This window comes from Lissotriton helveticus, chromosome 4_1 (assembly GCF_964261635.1).
Source record: "Lissotriton helveticus chromosome 4_1, aLisHel1.1, whole genome shotgun sequence".
Classification (NCBI taxonomy): domain Eukaryota; kingdom Metazoa; phylum Chordata; class Amphibia; order Caudata; family Salamandridae; genus Lissotriton; species Lissotriton helveticus.
Window position 1 is genome coordinate 113,791,244 of NC_136063.1, and position 14,838 is coordinate 113,806,081.

At 44.6% G+C, this 14,838-nt stretch overlaps 1 protein-coding gene across 1 annotated transcript in view; it reads left to right on the top strand.

Annotated features, from left to right (window-relative positions):
- Positions 1 to 765: 765 nt before the first annotated feature.
- The window catches only part of LOC144827049 (pentraxin fusion protein-like), a 640,936-nt gene continuing 626,863 nt past the window's right edge, over positions 766 to 14,838 (top strand). The window contains exon 1 of the mRNA XM_078685507.1: positions 766 to 817. Within this exon, the coding sequence (XP_078541633.1) occupies positions 807 to 817 (11 nt within the window). The 5' untranslated portion in view covers positions 766 to 806. The remainder of the gene's footprint in view (positions 818 to 14,838) is intronic.

Here is a 14,838-nt window from a genome sequence, read left to right on the forward strand (position 1 = left end):
GTATGCCAGAAGAGACTGACAGTACTCTTGTGGCCAAGTGCTTGAGAATTGACCTGAATGAGGAGATCACTACCACGACCAGTAGTTTAAGCCACCAACTATGACTGACTACTTCTCCTAGGGTCATCAAAAACATCTTACCAGTGCTGGATCTTCAGTCAGGAGCTGAGAATACCTCCCCTGTTAGAGAAAGAGTGACTAACCCTGTGTTGGCTGAGTGGGAGCAGTTCCAATTGCTGGACAAGCGAGTGGCGATTCTCAGAGGAGACAGCCCACAGCTGCTGCCATGTGAACTGTGCTTTACACATCTTCAACTAACAGCAACTGGACTCTTGAGAGTCCAGAGAGATGATTGAAAAGGCATTTGTCTGACAAATAGTAGAGCTCCAACCTCAAAAAGAGTGTGCTATTACATACAAGTATTGTTATTCCTCTGCATGTGTAGAGTTAGAAGTAAAGTACTTCTTTTTGATATAAAAGCAACCATTTGACCAGACATTGATTTATTGCTCTTGTTCTGTGCAAGAAAGACAAAAGAGAGGTGGTGTGGAAGCCCTCCCATCCTAGAACTTCCTGGACTAGAGATTGGAGCATTTCTCCACAAAACAGTCTTCATTTCTATCCACAGGGGGAAGCCATAGCAATTGCCAGGAGATATTTTTGGAAGGGCGCCTAATAAACACACCCAGTTAGTCAAATGTTTGTGTGTCGGTGTGTTTGCAGCGGTGAGTCAATTCATGCAGTGAGAACAGAATAGCGCAGCAAGAAGCAGGCTCTGGTGTTCTGTCTCTCAGAAACGTCTGGATATGTACAGCAGGTAAGTCTTCTAGAAACTTTGATTGGGATTGCGTTTCTGCACTTTGTCTTGTTGTCTTGCAGTGTGCATCTTACACCTTCTATGATCACTGTCGCAACCAGTTGTCAAGAGGGATGGGTCATGCATACCATCTGTGTCAGTTGGGTCCCTGCCATACCATGGTCTTGTAGAGTCCAGTGTACTCCAAGGAAGCCAATGACTCACTGCTGTCAACCAGGGTCCTTGCTCCATCTGCCAAGATGTTCTATATGGTGATGTGTGGAGTTAGCTCGGCATGAATGGGACACTTTAGGAAGGAACTGAAAACCATGCTTTAACTCAAAGCCTTCCCTGAGAATGGAGTCTAGGACCTGCCCGGATCCTCGTCTAGGTCTCTTGTTATAGTTTTCTCCCATCAATTGTCAGGTCTTTCATCCTTCTTTCACCACCATCTGGTTCTGAAATGTTCCATTTGGACTGTGAAGTGAACCTGACCCCTCTTACATCAATATCTTCCTTTGGCTATGATTATTTGCATTTCTCCTTATTTTCCTTTCCTTTTTGGGTAAATGTGAAAATGTAGGACTGAGGAGCTTAGAAAAGGGGATGCAGGACAGATGTATTTATACCCTTCGCTACCTGTAGCACAATTTCATGATCTATTTTGCATAACATGTTAGTAGAGACATCACTTTGCCTTTGTAGCAGACCTCTTCCCCTGTGTGAGGCTCTACTAGAAGCCAATGCCTCTTTGAACCTGCATGAAAAGTTGACGTTCCATTCTGTAATAAAGGGTGCAGATATCAATAGTGCGACAGGTGCAGCAGCACCGGGGCCTAGGCTCTGCACTGATGGCGGTTATCAGTGCTAATAAGGGAATAGGGACCCAAGTTCATTGTTTGTGTGGGGCCCCTGGCATCCTCACTGTTATGTTGCATGTCGTGATACCATGTGGAACAGTCCACTGGTATTGAGATATCACAGGGGTGAGAGGTCATCTCTTCCCGAGTACGAGAACTGTTTAACTTAGTCCGCATACAGCGCAAAATGAATAATAAATGGCTGTGGGCATGGTCTCTGAGTCAGAGCAAACATGCGCCAGCCAAGCACACAAAGGATTGGTGTCCATGTCTTAATTAGCACCCGGTGTGGCCGCGCAATCAAAGGCCCCGACATCGCGCATTTGCCTGCTTGTAATTAGCACATTGCCACGAGGTGGTGATTAATGTTCAAACGCAACATTGGCGACAAGGGTGGTTTGAAGAGGTGCTCATGCGGCGGCTGCACACGTGTTACACTGTGTGTGTAGTGCCAATGATGCGGTGTCCTCCCCGCTCGATGTCACGGTGGGTGAGCATGTGGCCAAGTGTGAAGGGTGTATAACAGTGTGGGAAGTAAAGAAGGCTTTGCAACAGTGGGCTGCACACCTGGTAAGGCGGTGTCTGCAAGCTGAGTCTGGCCACATCAATGTTTAAGTCCTTAAGAGCTGAAGGAGTCTGTTGAGTGGAAAGGGAGGCTCAGTGAGTAGTGCTGCTGTGGGTGACACCTCAACAAGGTGGGAAAGGAGTGTGTGTGGCATTGCACAATACACATACCACGTGCTCAGTGGACAGTGAGGTGATCAGACGCCCCAGTCATCACTGCTCAATTCCCTGAGCTGGAACCCATCATTGTGGAGGGGGTACCCTCAGCTCAAGCCCCAAAATGAATGGAGTGGGTTGAGTCATACGAGGGATTACCAGAAATCAAACCTGACCTGGGCGAACTTGCTGAGAACCTGCTGCTGGGCAACGCGCTCACGAGCGCTTCTTCATCTGGGCACTTGGTCCCCCCCCGCCGCCGCCTACACCTCGCGGCCGCCGAGCGGGGGGACTACATCCCCCAGAGTTCCCGGCGACCCCGCCCACACACGCCGGTTGACGCGCACGGAGGCACTGAAATCACCGGCGCTCCCCTGCAGGAGCGGTTGAGTCATACGAGGGATTACCAGAAATCAAACCTGACCTGGGCGGGCTTGCTGGGGGCCTGCTGCTGGGCGGCGCGCTCACGAGCGCTTCTTCGTCTGGGCGCTTGGTCCCCCCGCCGCCGCCTGCACCTCGCGGCCGCCGAGCGGGGGGACTACATCCCCCAGAGTTCCCGGCGACTCCGCCCACACACGCCAGTTGACGCGCACGGAGGCGCTGAAATCACCGGCGCTCCCCTGCAGGAGCGGTTGAGTCATACGAGGGATTACCAGAAATCAAACCTGACCTGGGCGAACTTGCTGAGAACCTGCTGCTGGGCAACGCGCTCACGAGCGCTTCTTCATCTGAGCACTTGGTCCCCCCCGCCGCCGCCTACACCTCGCGGCCACCGAGCGGGGGGACTACATCCCCCAGAGTTCCCGGCGACCCCGCCCACACACGCCGGTTGACGCGCACGGAGGCGCTGAAATCACCGGCGCTTCCCCCACGTCGCGGGACGAGCCGGGCGAAGCCCGGGCAAAGGGCGGGCCCTCTACGGCCCTCTTTGGCCAGAAGAGGCTGGGCTGTGGCACCCCCCTGAAGTCTCCATACTGCTACATATAAGGTATTATTGGATTAAGCCCGTTAAAAACTGCTGTTGACATTTTTTTACGTACTGTTGTTAGGTGCCTAACAATGAGGAAGTTATCTAAAAGCACTAGGATGCCTGTTCTAAGATCGAGTACTAAACAAAAAGTGGACATCCCACAACCTGTACCTATTCTTACCGCCATTGATAAAATGTTACAGCAGGCTATAGGGGTTGTGACTAATGCAATAGCAAATACAGAGAGAAGGATGTCCTTACCACCAATGACTATCATTCAAGACACACAGGAAGCGGCTACTGACCTCTCTGTAGGCACCCTAGACGTCAGAGACGATCAAGATACTAGTCTTGGGGTCACTTCTTCCTTTGGGGATCTCCCGTGCGCTCAGGCCCCTATTGAGAACACTAAGGAGCCAGTGAATACTCATATTAATGTAAGCTCTACATGTGATACAACAAACGTTAAATCAAATAATATGGAGGGAAAAAGGCCCAGAGAATGTTCAAAACAGGAAAAAAAAGGCCACAATAAAACTGTGAATCATAATTTAGTGGCACCAATAATTCCCTCCACACCAGGAATTGCTTGCTGGATCGCAAATATGGTAGCTGACCTAAAAGCTGATCTAGAAGACACAATCACTGCATTGATCAAACCCCTTATGTCCAAAATCGATAGACTAACCTCTCTAATAAACAACAAGGGAGTAGGCCAAACAAGACAATTGGCACAGGACAATGCTTCATCAAAAGTGGGACATGATGGGGGCTCGTCCAAAAAAATAATAAAAGACAAGGTAACATCAATAAACGAATTGGCATCAAATAAAGCAAAGAGCGCTAAACAAATGAATACTCAGGCTGGGCAAAAAGCCGCAATAGCTCCAAACCTCTGTAGTTCCAATGAGACAACACAGGGCCAAACAAAACAACAATGCCAAGGAAAAGCTCAAGTATTAAACGGAAAGATAGACCAACCCCCAAAAGACAATTCAACGGCAAACCCCACCCTGTCAACGTATGCTTCAGTAAATAAAACATCGATCCGATTTAGGACAATCAATCTACCACCCGAAGCTCTGCCCTTTGTGGTTGTATTAACAGGAGTCCCACCACTAAAAGAGGGTAAAAGGGAAACACATGTGGAATTAAAAAACAAATGTGCGAAGTGGTTGCAGATAAATAGACCCCTACCCCCTAACATCTGTGGGGAAATTCTTACAGTAAGGAGGGGGGAGTGGATTGGGAGAGGAATGAAAATAATAGCAGGGGATATAATAACAGTCAACTTTAGAGACATTGCAGCAGTAAATTACATATGCAATGCACCCCCTAGCAGATCGCACACACAAATCCACCCCTTACATCTGTCATACTTTTATCCATACACCCCCCAAAGATCGGTGCAGAGAAATAGAATTCCCATGAATAGTGTCCCACAGATGGAACCTCAGTATAGACCAGTCCAAGGGCAAAACCCATATCAAACCAATTCAGTCTATGACCCCTTCTTAGTTCAACACGTGCACTGGAACAGGTTCAGTGCTCTTGAAGAGGTCGACTGACTTGCACTAGAGAAATCTATTGTGTTAGATACCCGTATAAAATCAGAGGAGGAAGGGCCTATTGTAACTGGAATCGGAACTCTAAGCTCCATAGGGCACAGTGATGGTAGGGAAGTTAGCAAAAAGAATTTAAAAACTAAAAAAGGGGGAAATAAAACAATAGAACAACTAGATAAAAAGGTAACCCTAGATCAAAATAGTCAGGATAGTGATAATATACCAGAACCCCGTACCACTATAACAACTTCAGAAGTAGTACAGGAAGAGCACCTAGCAAGGGATCCTACAGAACAGAGGGGGGGGGGGGCAATCACGGAAATCTTCGAATCATATCCTGCAACATTGCTGGACTAGCAGCTAAATTTGAATCTCAGGAATGGCAGAATTATATTAAAAACTTTCAAATGATATGCCTCCAAGAAACATGGGCGGTCGACCCAAACTTGTATAGTTTAGAGGGGTATACATGTTTCTCGGTGCCAGCTACTAAGTCATTATCGGGTAGAGCGATTGGGGGATTGATAATGTATGTAGATCTTCACATGCAGGGAACTTGGACTAATTATAATTGGAACTCACGGAATATACAAGCTGTGGGGTTTCTTTTCAAAAGATTCAACATTCTTTTAATAAATTGGTATAATGCCGTAGGCACGATGGGAAAGGGGTCCGTTGTTAAGGATTTGGACTCCTGTTTAGAAAAATTGGTTTCCTCAAATAAGACACCAAACCCCCCTAGTATTATACTTATGGGGGATTTTAATTGTCATCTCTGTGATAATTTAAAACCATTTACCAGAGATTGGTCAATATGCACTGCAGCAAAAGGGCCACATTTTGTTCATGTAACTGAGGGATGGGACCTAGAGAAATTAACAAAAAGGCACAACCTGGATCACACTATGGACCTTGCAGAGTTAGGTGAAAATGGAGACCTCAACCCAACATTCAGAGGTAGAGGTTGCCAGTCGTATATTGACTTTATTCTAGTCTCACCCCTCATAAAGAGAAATATTAATAACATGGCCATAGATGCAAGCATCTTCAGTGACCATAACCCCTTGACCCTTGTACTAAAAGGTTTTGATTTAAAAAAATCTACAAGGAGACCAGATGTTATGGAAAAGGCAGTGGATCAGGGAAGGAGGATTAAGTGGGCAAAGATAGATGGAGATAGATTTTATAGAAACTTAATTACAGAGGGACTAAACGCCATAAATACATGTCTGGACCCCCAAGTGGAAGGAGCATTAGTGGTTAGCGCATTTGAAGAAATTGCGCGCCATGTGGATAGTCTATTAAAGACTTCTAAAGATAGTAAAGTTCCTTCCACTCCACGTTGGTTTGACTCTAAGGCGCACAAACAACTTAAACTCAGTCTCCACTCCAAACCTAGAGATAAGCTTAAAATTGCACAACACAGAATTGAATATAAAAAAGCACTGAATTGTCGAAAAAAGAGTTTACAAATTCAAGCTTGGGAGGACCTGAGGGAGGCAGCAGAAAGGCGAGATACCGCGGGATTCTGGAAGGTTATTAATACCCCATGCTTCCAGGACCCAGGAGCACCTAAAATAATTAACACGATCTTACCCGAACAATGGCAGACCCATTTCCAGAGCCTCTATAACTATGCAGGGCACTCACTTCAGGGTGAAGGACCAAGGTTAATTCCAAATACAAAACTGGACTTTCGCCTGGAAGAAGTGGAATTGGCAATAGTGGGACTCTGCAAGAATAAAGCACCTGGCCCTGATGGAATACCCCCCGACCTCTACCTGAGCAACACAGACATATGGGCCCCACTGCTCACGAGGGTTTTGAACGAGGCAGTGGTGGCAGGACTGCCTCGCTCTTGGTCAACAGCAACCATAGTCCCGATCTATAAAAAAGGGAATCGCGATGACCCTCAATGTTACCGCCCCATATCCCTTATAGACGTGACAGCTAAAGTACTGGGCTGTGTCATTTTACATCATCTGCAGGAATGGGAGGAGGAGTATCAGGTCCTGACAAATGTTCAATATGGCTTCAGGAAGAGTAGATCCACCACTGATCAATGCCTGAACCTGTACCTCCTGACAGCAAAATACACCATCGCTAGAAGTGGGACCATATATATGGGGTTCATGGATCTCTCCGCGGCTTTTGACCGTGTAAATAGAAAAAAACTTTGGTCGTTATTGTTAAGTCTAGGAGTGGAGCAACCCCTTGTAGACGTTCTAAAAACTCTACACTGGAATACGTCTGCAAGTGTGAGATATAACCAAGAGGGAAGTAGGACTGACCCCTTCTTATGCACCAGTGGAGTGAGGCAGGGCTGCATTTTAGCGCCCTTCCTGTTCTCTATATATATTAATCTCCTGGAGAAAGAACTGCTTAAATTACACGTGGATTCACCCCACATTGGCCACCGAGCTGTCCGGTATTACTTTATGCCGATGACGCGGTATTGTTAGCCAGAACTCCATTGGGATTACAGAAGTTGATTGACGGTTTTGTCGAATTTATGGACAGACTTGATTTATCGACAAATTTGGAAAAATCTTACATCATGTCAACAGGTGCAAAAGACAAAGGGAAATTTACCTATAAAATTGGGTCACACAAGATTGGCCAGGTTAAGATCTTTTCATATCTTGGTGTGCTGTTTGACGATCAACTGAACTTTAACCCCCTGGTGGAGAAACATGCAACAAAGCTGGCGGCGTCAACAGGGGCCATCATGGGGTACGGGAGAAGACTGGGCAGATGGTCCCCAGAGCAAATTTTGAACTTGTACAGATAAATTTGTTGTGCCAAGGTTACATACGGAGCAGAAGTATGGGGTTTTATAGATAAAAAGTTACAACAGATTCAGGTGGAAGAAAACAAATTCCTCAGAAGAATTTTGAAACTGCCACAGAGCATTCCGGCCTATATTATTCACGAGGAGGTTGGAGAACCTTACATTGAAGACCGGATTAAAATAAAACCTCTCCTTGCCTGGGTTAAAATCTGGATTAACCCAAAAGCGGTCCTTACAAGACAAATTATATAAGACTGTCTGAAACGTGACAAAGGGGGTCACATACCCTGGCTAAAGTATATAAAGGACTCTCTGGAGGTAATTGGCTGTAAACATTTCTTCACAGACCCAGAATCCTTAACCGGCCAGAACAAAACCATGGTTAAAAAACTTTTTACAGACTGGTCCCTTATGACTAGGGCTGAGATGGAAAGACATAAACCCACTGTTTTATCCTATTGCCAACTAACAGTGAAGCAAGGAATGGAACCATATTTGAGGGTCATGCACAATCCTCAGGATCGTTACCATATGACCCGATTTAGACTAAATATGCTTCACCATTTACTTGCGGTCCCTTCTGGGTTCACTCTTACAGTGGAGGCAAAGGGTACCTGCGGCTGCGACACTAGGTCTCCGCAGGATACCCTTCACTTTGTTTTGTTATGTCCCTTTTATTCCGCCCCAAGACGTAAGTTTTTAGTAGGGATCCTGAAAGAAATGAGACTCAGACAAGCAAAAAAGGCTCTGAGATTTCTGCAGGAAGCCGCAGATGCCCATACGTTGCTTTGCACTACAAGTTTTATCCGGGTTGCATTGCGGCTAAGGAACATTAGAGAAATAAATGATTTTAATGCTTCCTAATCACGTAAAGTAAATCCCTCTTTTCCCTATCTTTATGAAATGCGTTTTTTAGCCAAATTGTAACCTTTTTAAAAATGTTTTATTTAATATATGTTTGTATATCGTGTATATGCTTTTATGGTGTCTTTCTAAGTGCCGAATAAAGATTTATAATTGAAAATTGAATGAGTGGGCGGAGCGAGTGCAGCTGTTCTTTGAGGCCACCGAAGTAGAGGATGAGCAGAAAAGGGCGATGATGCTGCACCTGGGTGTAAAGGATGTATACAAAATAGCCAACAAGGCCAATGAAGCCGTGCCTAAGAAACACTTCACACTGATTGCTGCTTTGAATGTCCATTTCAAACCGATGGCTAACCAGGACTACAAACTGTTTATCTTCAGGCAAGCCAGACTGCAACCTGGTGAGTTGCTAGATGTGTTTCATGCAAGGCTTAAAGAGCTAGTGGCCATGTGCGGATTTTATGATGAGGTGGAAGAGATCAGAGGCCAGATCATTCAGGGGTGTGCACCTGAAAGCTAAGAGACCGTATACTAGAAGAATCAGGAAAACCGTTGGCGGAGATATTACACTGGGGAGAACCAAAGAACTGTAGTAGGCCCAGGCAGTGCACATTGAGGCTGCTTTACAGGCCCCTGTCAAAACAGAAGTGGTGAATGCAGTTACGTCTGAGGGCGGAGTCAGTTCCACAAAACCTAGAGAAAAGAGACCACGTACATGTGGGTACTGCGGAGGTCCCTCTCACAGACCGTCAGTGTGTCCTGCAAAAGGAAAATGGTGCACAGCGTGTAGGAAGATGAATCATTTCATGAAAGTTTGCAGATCAAAGAGAGGGTGAGCGATGACTCCCCATGTGAATATGGTTCCCGAAGCTCTACAGTCTGGCAGCGACATGGACGAGGATGCCCAAGAAGAACACACTGTCCATTCGGTATTCATTGTGGGATTTGCATCCACATCCCGGAGTCCGCTACCACAGTGTGAGATTAAAGTGGGGAACCACGTGACGACAGCCATCGTAGACACTGGGGCTATCATTAACATCATGTCCCAAGACATGCATAAGGAAATGAGGTAACCACCAGCTCTGACACCAGAGACCATCACAGAGTTTGCTTAAGGACAGTACAAGCCTATGGCAATCGTAGGCAAGTGGTATATGATCAGAACAAAGTAGACACGGTGATATACGTCACGGAGGAAGGACCTGGGATGCTGTTGGGTTGTAAGTCGGCAGAGGCCCTAGGTATATTCAAATTGGCATTTGGAAGCCACCAAGAAGGGGTGAGTCAAATACTGCAAGAATTCCCCAAGGTATTTGAAGGAATTGGGTGCCTCAAGGACAAACAAGTACAACTCCATATAGATCCTTCAGTACAACCTGTGGCCCTTTGACACCGTCGAGTGGTGTTCCATCTGAGGCCATTGTTCGAGAGGGAACTACAGAAACTTGAAGATGCTGGAATCATAGAGAAAGTGAATGGCCCAACTCCCTGGGTGTCACCTATTGTTGTGGCATGAAAACCCAAACAACCAGGAGAAGCCAGAAACTGTGTGGACATGAGGATGCCAAATGCAGCAATCAAATGAGAGCACCACCTCACTCCGTCGATCGATGATCTCATAGGAGAACTGAGTTAGGCTAGCTTGTTTTCTAAGTTGTATCTGAGGGCTGGATACCATCAACTAGTCCTCGATGAACAATCCCGGTACATAACAACGATTTTGACACATGTCGATTGAGGCGTTATCGAAGATTGAGTTTCTGGCTGATCTACCTGGAGTTGTCAACGTGAGTGATGACATTTTAATCCATGTGAAGTCAATTGCTTTACACAACAGCCGACCGGTAAAATTACTCCGACGATGAGGTTACTCGCTGAAAACCGAGAAATACCAGATATAGAAGACGCCACCCCAGATATACCCAATTCTACTCCAGCTCAAAGGGCGTCTAGAACGACAAGAAATGTATCTCAACCAAACATAATATTAAGGGCACAAAGCTTGGAAAGCGCATCCAACAACGCTAATAAAAGTGGATCAGTCATCCGAACGAACATCAAAAAGAAAAGGAAACTGATGAAGAGAACAGAACAAGAAAACAGGATAACAAAATGTGAATCCCGAAAAAATCGGGGGAACACACCCAAAACACCACCCCAGACCCTGAGAGAATTCAAAGAGCTTCAAACAAAAATGGACAACTTGGCACTAGACATGATAATCTCTATGCAAGCGATGGAAAAGTTACGTGAAGCTATAGAAGGCACCCACAAGAAAGTTGAGCACATTATAGATCTAATATACAACCCTCAAACAAAGAACAAGGAGACTGCGATGCCATTATCAAACAGGAATAATCGACTGGACAGGAAACATAAAGACTTAATAGAAGAAGAAACCCTATCCCTACTCCGGGAGTATCAGGCGACGGAACATAAGAGAGGGGAGGAAATCAGAACAGTCCGGATCAATACCAATAGAACATCAAGAAAAAATGAAAGGAAACCAAACCTTAATAACTTACAACAAGTCCAGATAATCACCGAACCGCAAAATCTGAACCCAAACAAAGCTGGGAAGACACTGAAATGCCTTCTGATAAACTGTAGGTCCGCAGCTAAACATGCATCAGACATAGGTGACCTCATCATTAACAAGGAAATTAATATGTCAATCCTCACGGAAACATGGCTATCGAAATCATCATCTCCTGTCATGGACCTACTAGTGCCCCCCCTCTATTGCATTGTGAGACTGGATAGACAAAAAAAGTCAGGGGTGGTATAGCCTACATCCACCGTTCGGACATAGAAGTAAGCCAAATACAATCAGAACCACTCAAATCCTGCGAATACCTGGGTCTCAATATAAGATCGGCTAACAACCAAAGCTGCAACCTGCATGCAATCTATCACCCTCCGGGTAACAATATATCCTTCACAGAACAACTAATGGAGATCATCACGGCAAATGCTAACTCGACGCAAATAATATATTCCTAGGGGATTTTAATCTACACTGGAACGACAACAATAACAAACAGGTCAACACTATTAAAGACTTCCTAGCCGAGCTAAACCTCTCCCAAGTATGCACACAGCCAACTCATGCGAAAGGAGGTAAGTTGGATTGGATAATTTAAAAAAAAGAGAACACTTCAGTCCTATCAATAGAGAAGTGCGACTGGTCTGATCACCATGCCATAACTTTTCTGATTCCCACATGGAAAAAGAACAAGCATGTGCAACCGGATAAAGTAAAAAAAATGGATACGGGACACTAAAGAACCGAACATTGAACTACTAATAGAAAGCTGCAAGAAGGTACTATATCCACCTAACAACTTGAAGAACATGAATGACCTAACAGACCATGACAATACTTCAATAACGGATATAGTTAACACCACTATGCCTCTGAAACTGAAAAGAGTTACAGAGAAGAATAAAAATCAATGGTTTAACGGGTCACTGAATGAGGAAAGAAGGAAACTGAGACTAGCAGAGAGAAAATGGAGACAATACCCTTCATCTCCTGAACTGAAATCCCTCAGAAAAACCAGAAAAGAATACAATAAGAAGATCCTCAATTCCATGAAGGAATTTATTAGATCAGAACTGGATCTCACTAAAAATAGGCACCGGAAACTATTCGAAATACTAAAACAACAATCCAACAAGTTGGCCAAATCGGCCCATGAAACCACAAAAATACAACTAAGCTGCAAAGAATTCTGAACATTCTTCACCAACAAATCCAACATGTTGGAAAGTGAGCTCAGGAGTGCAGTGGATAACCTAGACAACCAAAGACCCACAACGAGCAAAACCAACTCTACCAACTCAATAATTAAGGAGGATAGGGCAAAGAATAGGGCACATTGGGATACGTTCAGGATGCTGGACCAGAATAACATCGCTAAAACGCTACTAGATATCAAACCTAATAACCACTATAACGACCCTCTCCCAGCAAAATGCTTGAAAGAAATCAGCCATATCGTGATTCCACTTTGGACAAGAATTATTAACGCCTCTCTCTCTCACACGAGATAATTCCAGAATGCCTAAAAAGTGAGCAAATCGTCCCCATTGTCAAAAAACCGACAGCGGACACTGCTGATCCGAATAACTTTCGACCGGTAACCAACATTCCTGTACTTGCCAAACTAATAGAGAAATAATTACAAAAATAACTTAGTGAACACATAGACAAATTCTCCCTACTGGATGACTGTCAGTCGGGTTTCAAAACAGGACACAGCACGGAAACAGCAATTCTACATATAGTCGATGATGCCCTACCAGCCCCAGAGCAAAATAGATCATGTCTACTCATCCTCTTAGACCTGTCATCTGCATTTGACACGGTAAATCATGCAAAATTACTGAACAGGCTCCAGGACAGAATGGGAATTTTGGAATCCTTCAAAAATAGAACGCAAAGATTCCTGGTCAACCAAGCTCTGTCACCTTCATGCCCTAATACGATTGGAGTCCCTCAAGGATCTACATTATCTCCATCATTGTTTAATCTATATGTCGAACCCCTGACGGAAATTCTTCAAAAGTCCAAAATATCCTTTCATATGTACGTGGACGACACTCAGATATACATCAAGATCGCGTCCCTAGAAGACATCAGGTTAATGAACGAGGCTTTACAATCGACATTACATTGGTTAACAATCAATCATCTGAAGCTAAACACTCAGAAAACAGAATTCCTACTAATTTCTCCACCAAAGAACCACACAGAGGTCAAGGAATGGTCTAAAATGATCACGGCCCTTAACTGGACTCCTACTTTAATTGAATCGGCTAAATCACTAAGAATCACACTCGATTAGAACCTTGATATGAAAGCCGACATCAAAGCAATGGCTAAAAGTGCCCTTTTTTACTTGAACTACATTAGAAAAGTGAAACCCTTCATCTCTCAAGCGGATCTCAAACTAGCAGTCCAATCATTGGTCATCTCGAGGATTGAATATCGTTGTACTTCTTTAGCAGGTCTTCCTAAAATATCCACAGCACCATTAAAAGCATGCCTCAACGCAGCTGCAAGAATTATCACCGGCTCAAGAAAGTTCGACCATATCTCTCCACACCTGAAAGTATTAAACTGCCTAACGTACAAAGCCAGAATTCAACAGAAAATGGCATGCATCACACACAAAGCGCTTCACTACAATACACCAAGGTACCTTGCCCAGAAAATTGAAATATCTGGAGGAAATAGACCAGCTAGGAGTGCCAAGTAGCTGGTTCGGAGACCACCCTTTTTCAAGAAGAAGAGAACCTATGATAGAGCTTTCTCAGAAGCAGCACCCAGAATCTGGAACTCTCTTCCGCCAAATATTAGAAAAATAGCAAACACAGCAACCCTTAAGAGGGAAACGAAAACATTTCTAATGAGCAAGTTCCTCCCATAGACAAGATGGCTCAGCTTTAGCAACATGTCATAGTCCTGACCAAAACTTTTACTCTAGGGAAGTGAAAAGAAAGTCGCCGGCTGAGTTGGACACACAAGGGCAGTACGACAGGTATCAAGACTTGAGTGGAGAAGATGGTTTATAAAGGAGAAATCAACTAAAATTCATTTGCACTGAGGCGTTTCCCGAATCTACCTCTGGTCACTGTATGTATTTATACTAACCCGTTACTTATAGGCCATAACTCTTTGGGAGATAGCCTTTCAAACAGTACTATACAAATTCCTGGACACAGATCTAGTAGATTATAGAATGCTTAGGAAAGTTCATTTAAAACATATTGCAAGTAGGAAGTCGAATCTCCCAACATAATAAGTCGTATCATATATCTTACTCTTGCACTGCATAGTTGTGTTAACCCTATAATTTGCTTGATCGTGTTGTTTGTATTCTTTGTACATCATTTAACTGGGTATAGGTGCACTATACTAAACTTGTCTCTATTCTACCTCATGAAATGTGATGCGCTCTGATACCCAAGGGTCTTGTTCGCGCTATACAAAACTCTTTAAATAAAAATAAATAAAATATACATTCTCTGCGGAGGGGATCGCTCTGGATCCTGAGAAGGTCAGTGACATTAAAGACGCTCCCGCTCCAACCAACGTGACGGAAAAGCGCAGCTTCCTGGGCATGATCAATTATTGTGGTGTCTTCATCAAAGACCTATCGTCATTGACAATATCGTTGAGGGAACTGACCAAGGCCGTTGTACCCTGGGTCTGGGGCCTTGAACAGCAGGCTTTGTTGGAAAAAAAACAAAGAAGCCTTGTC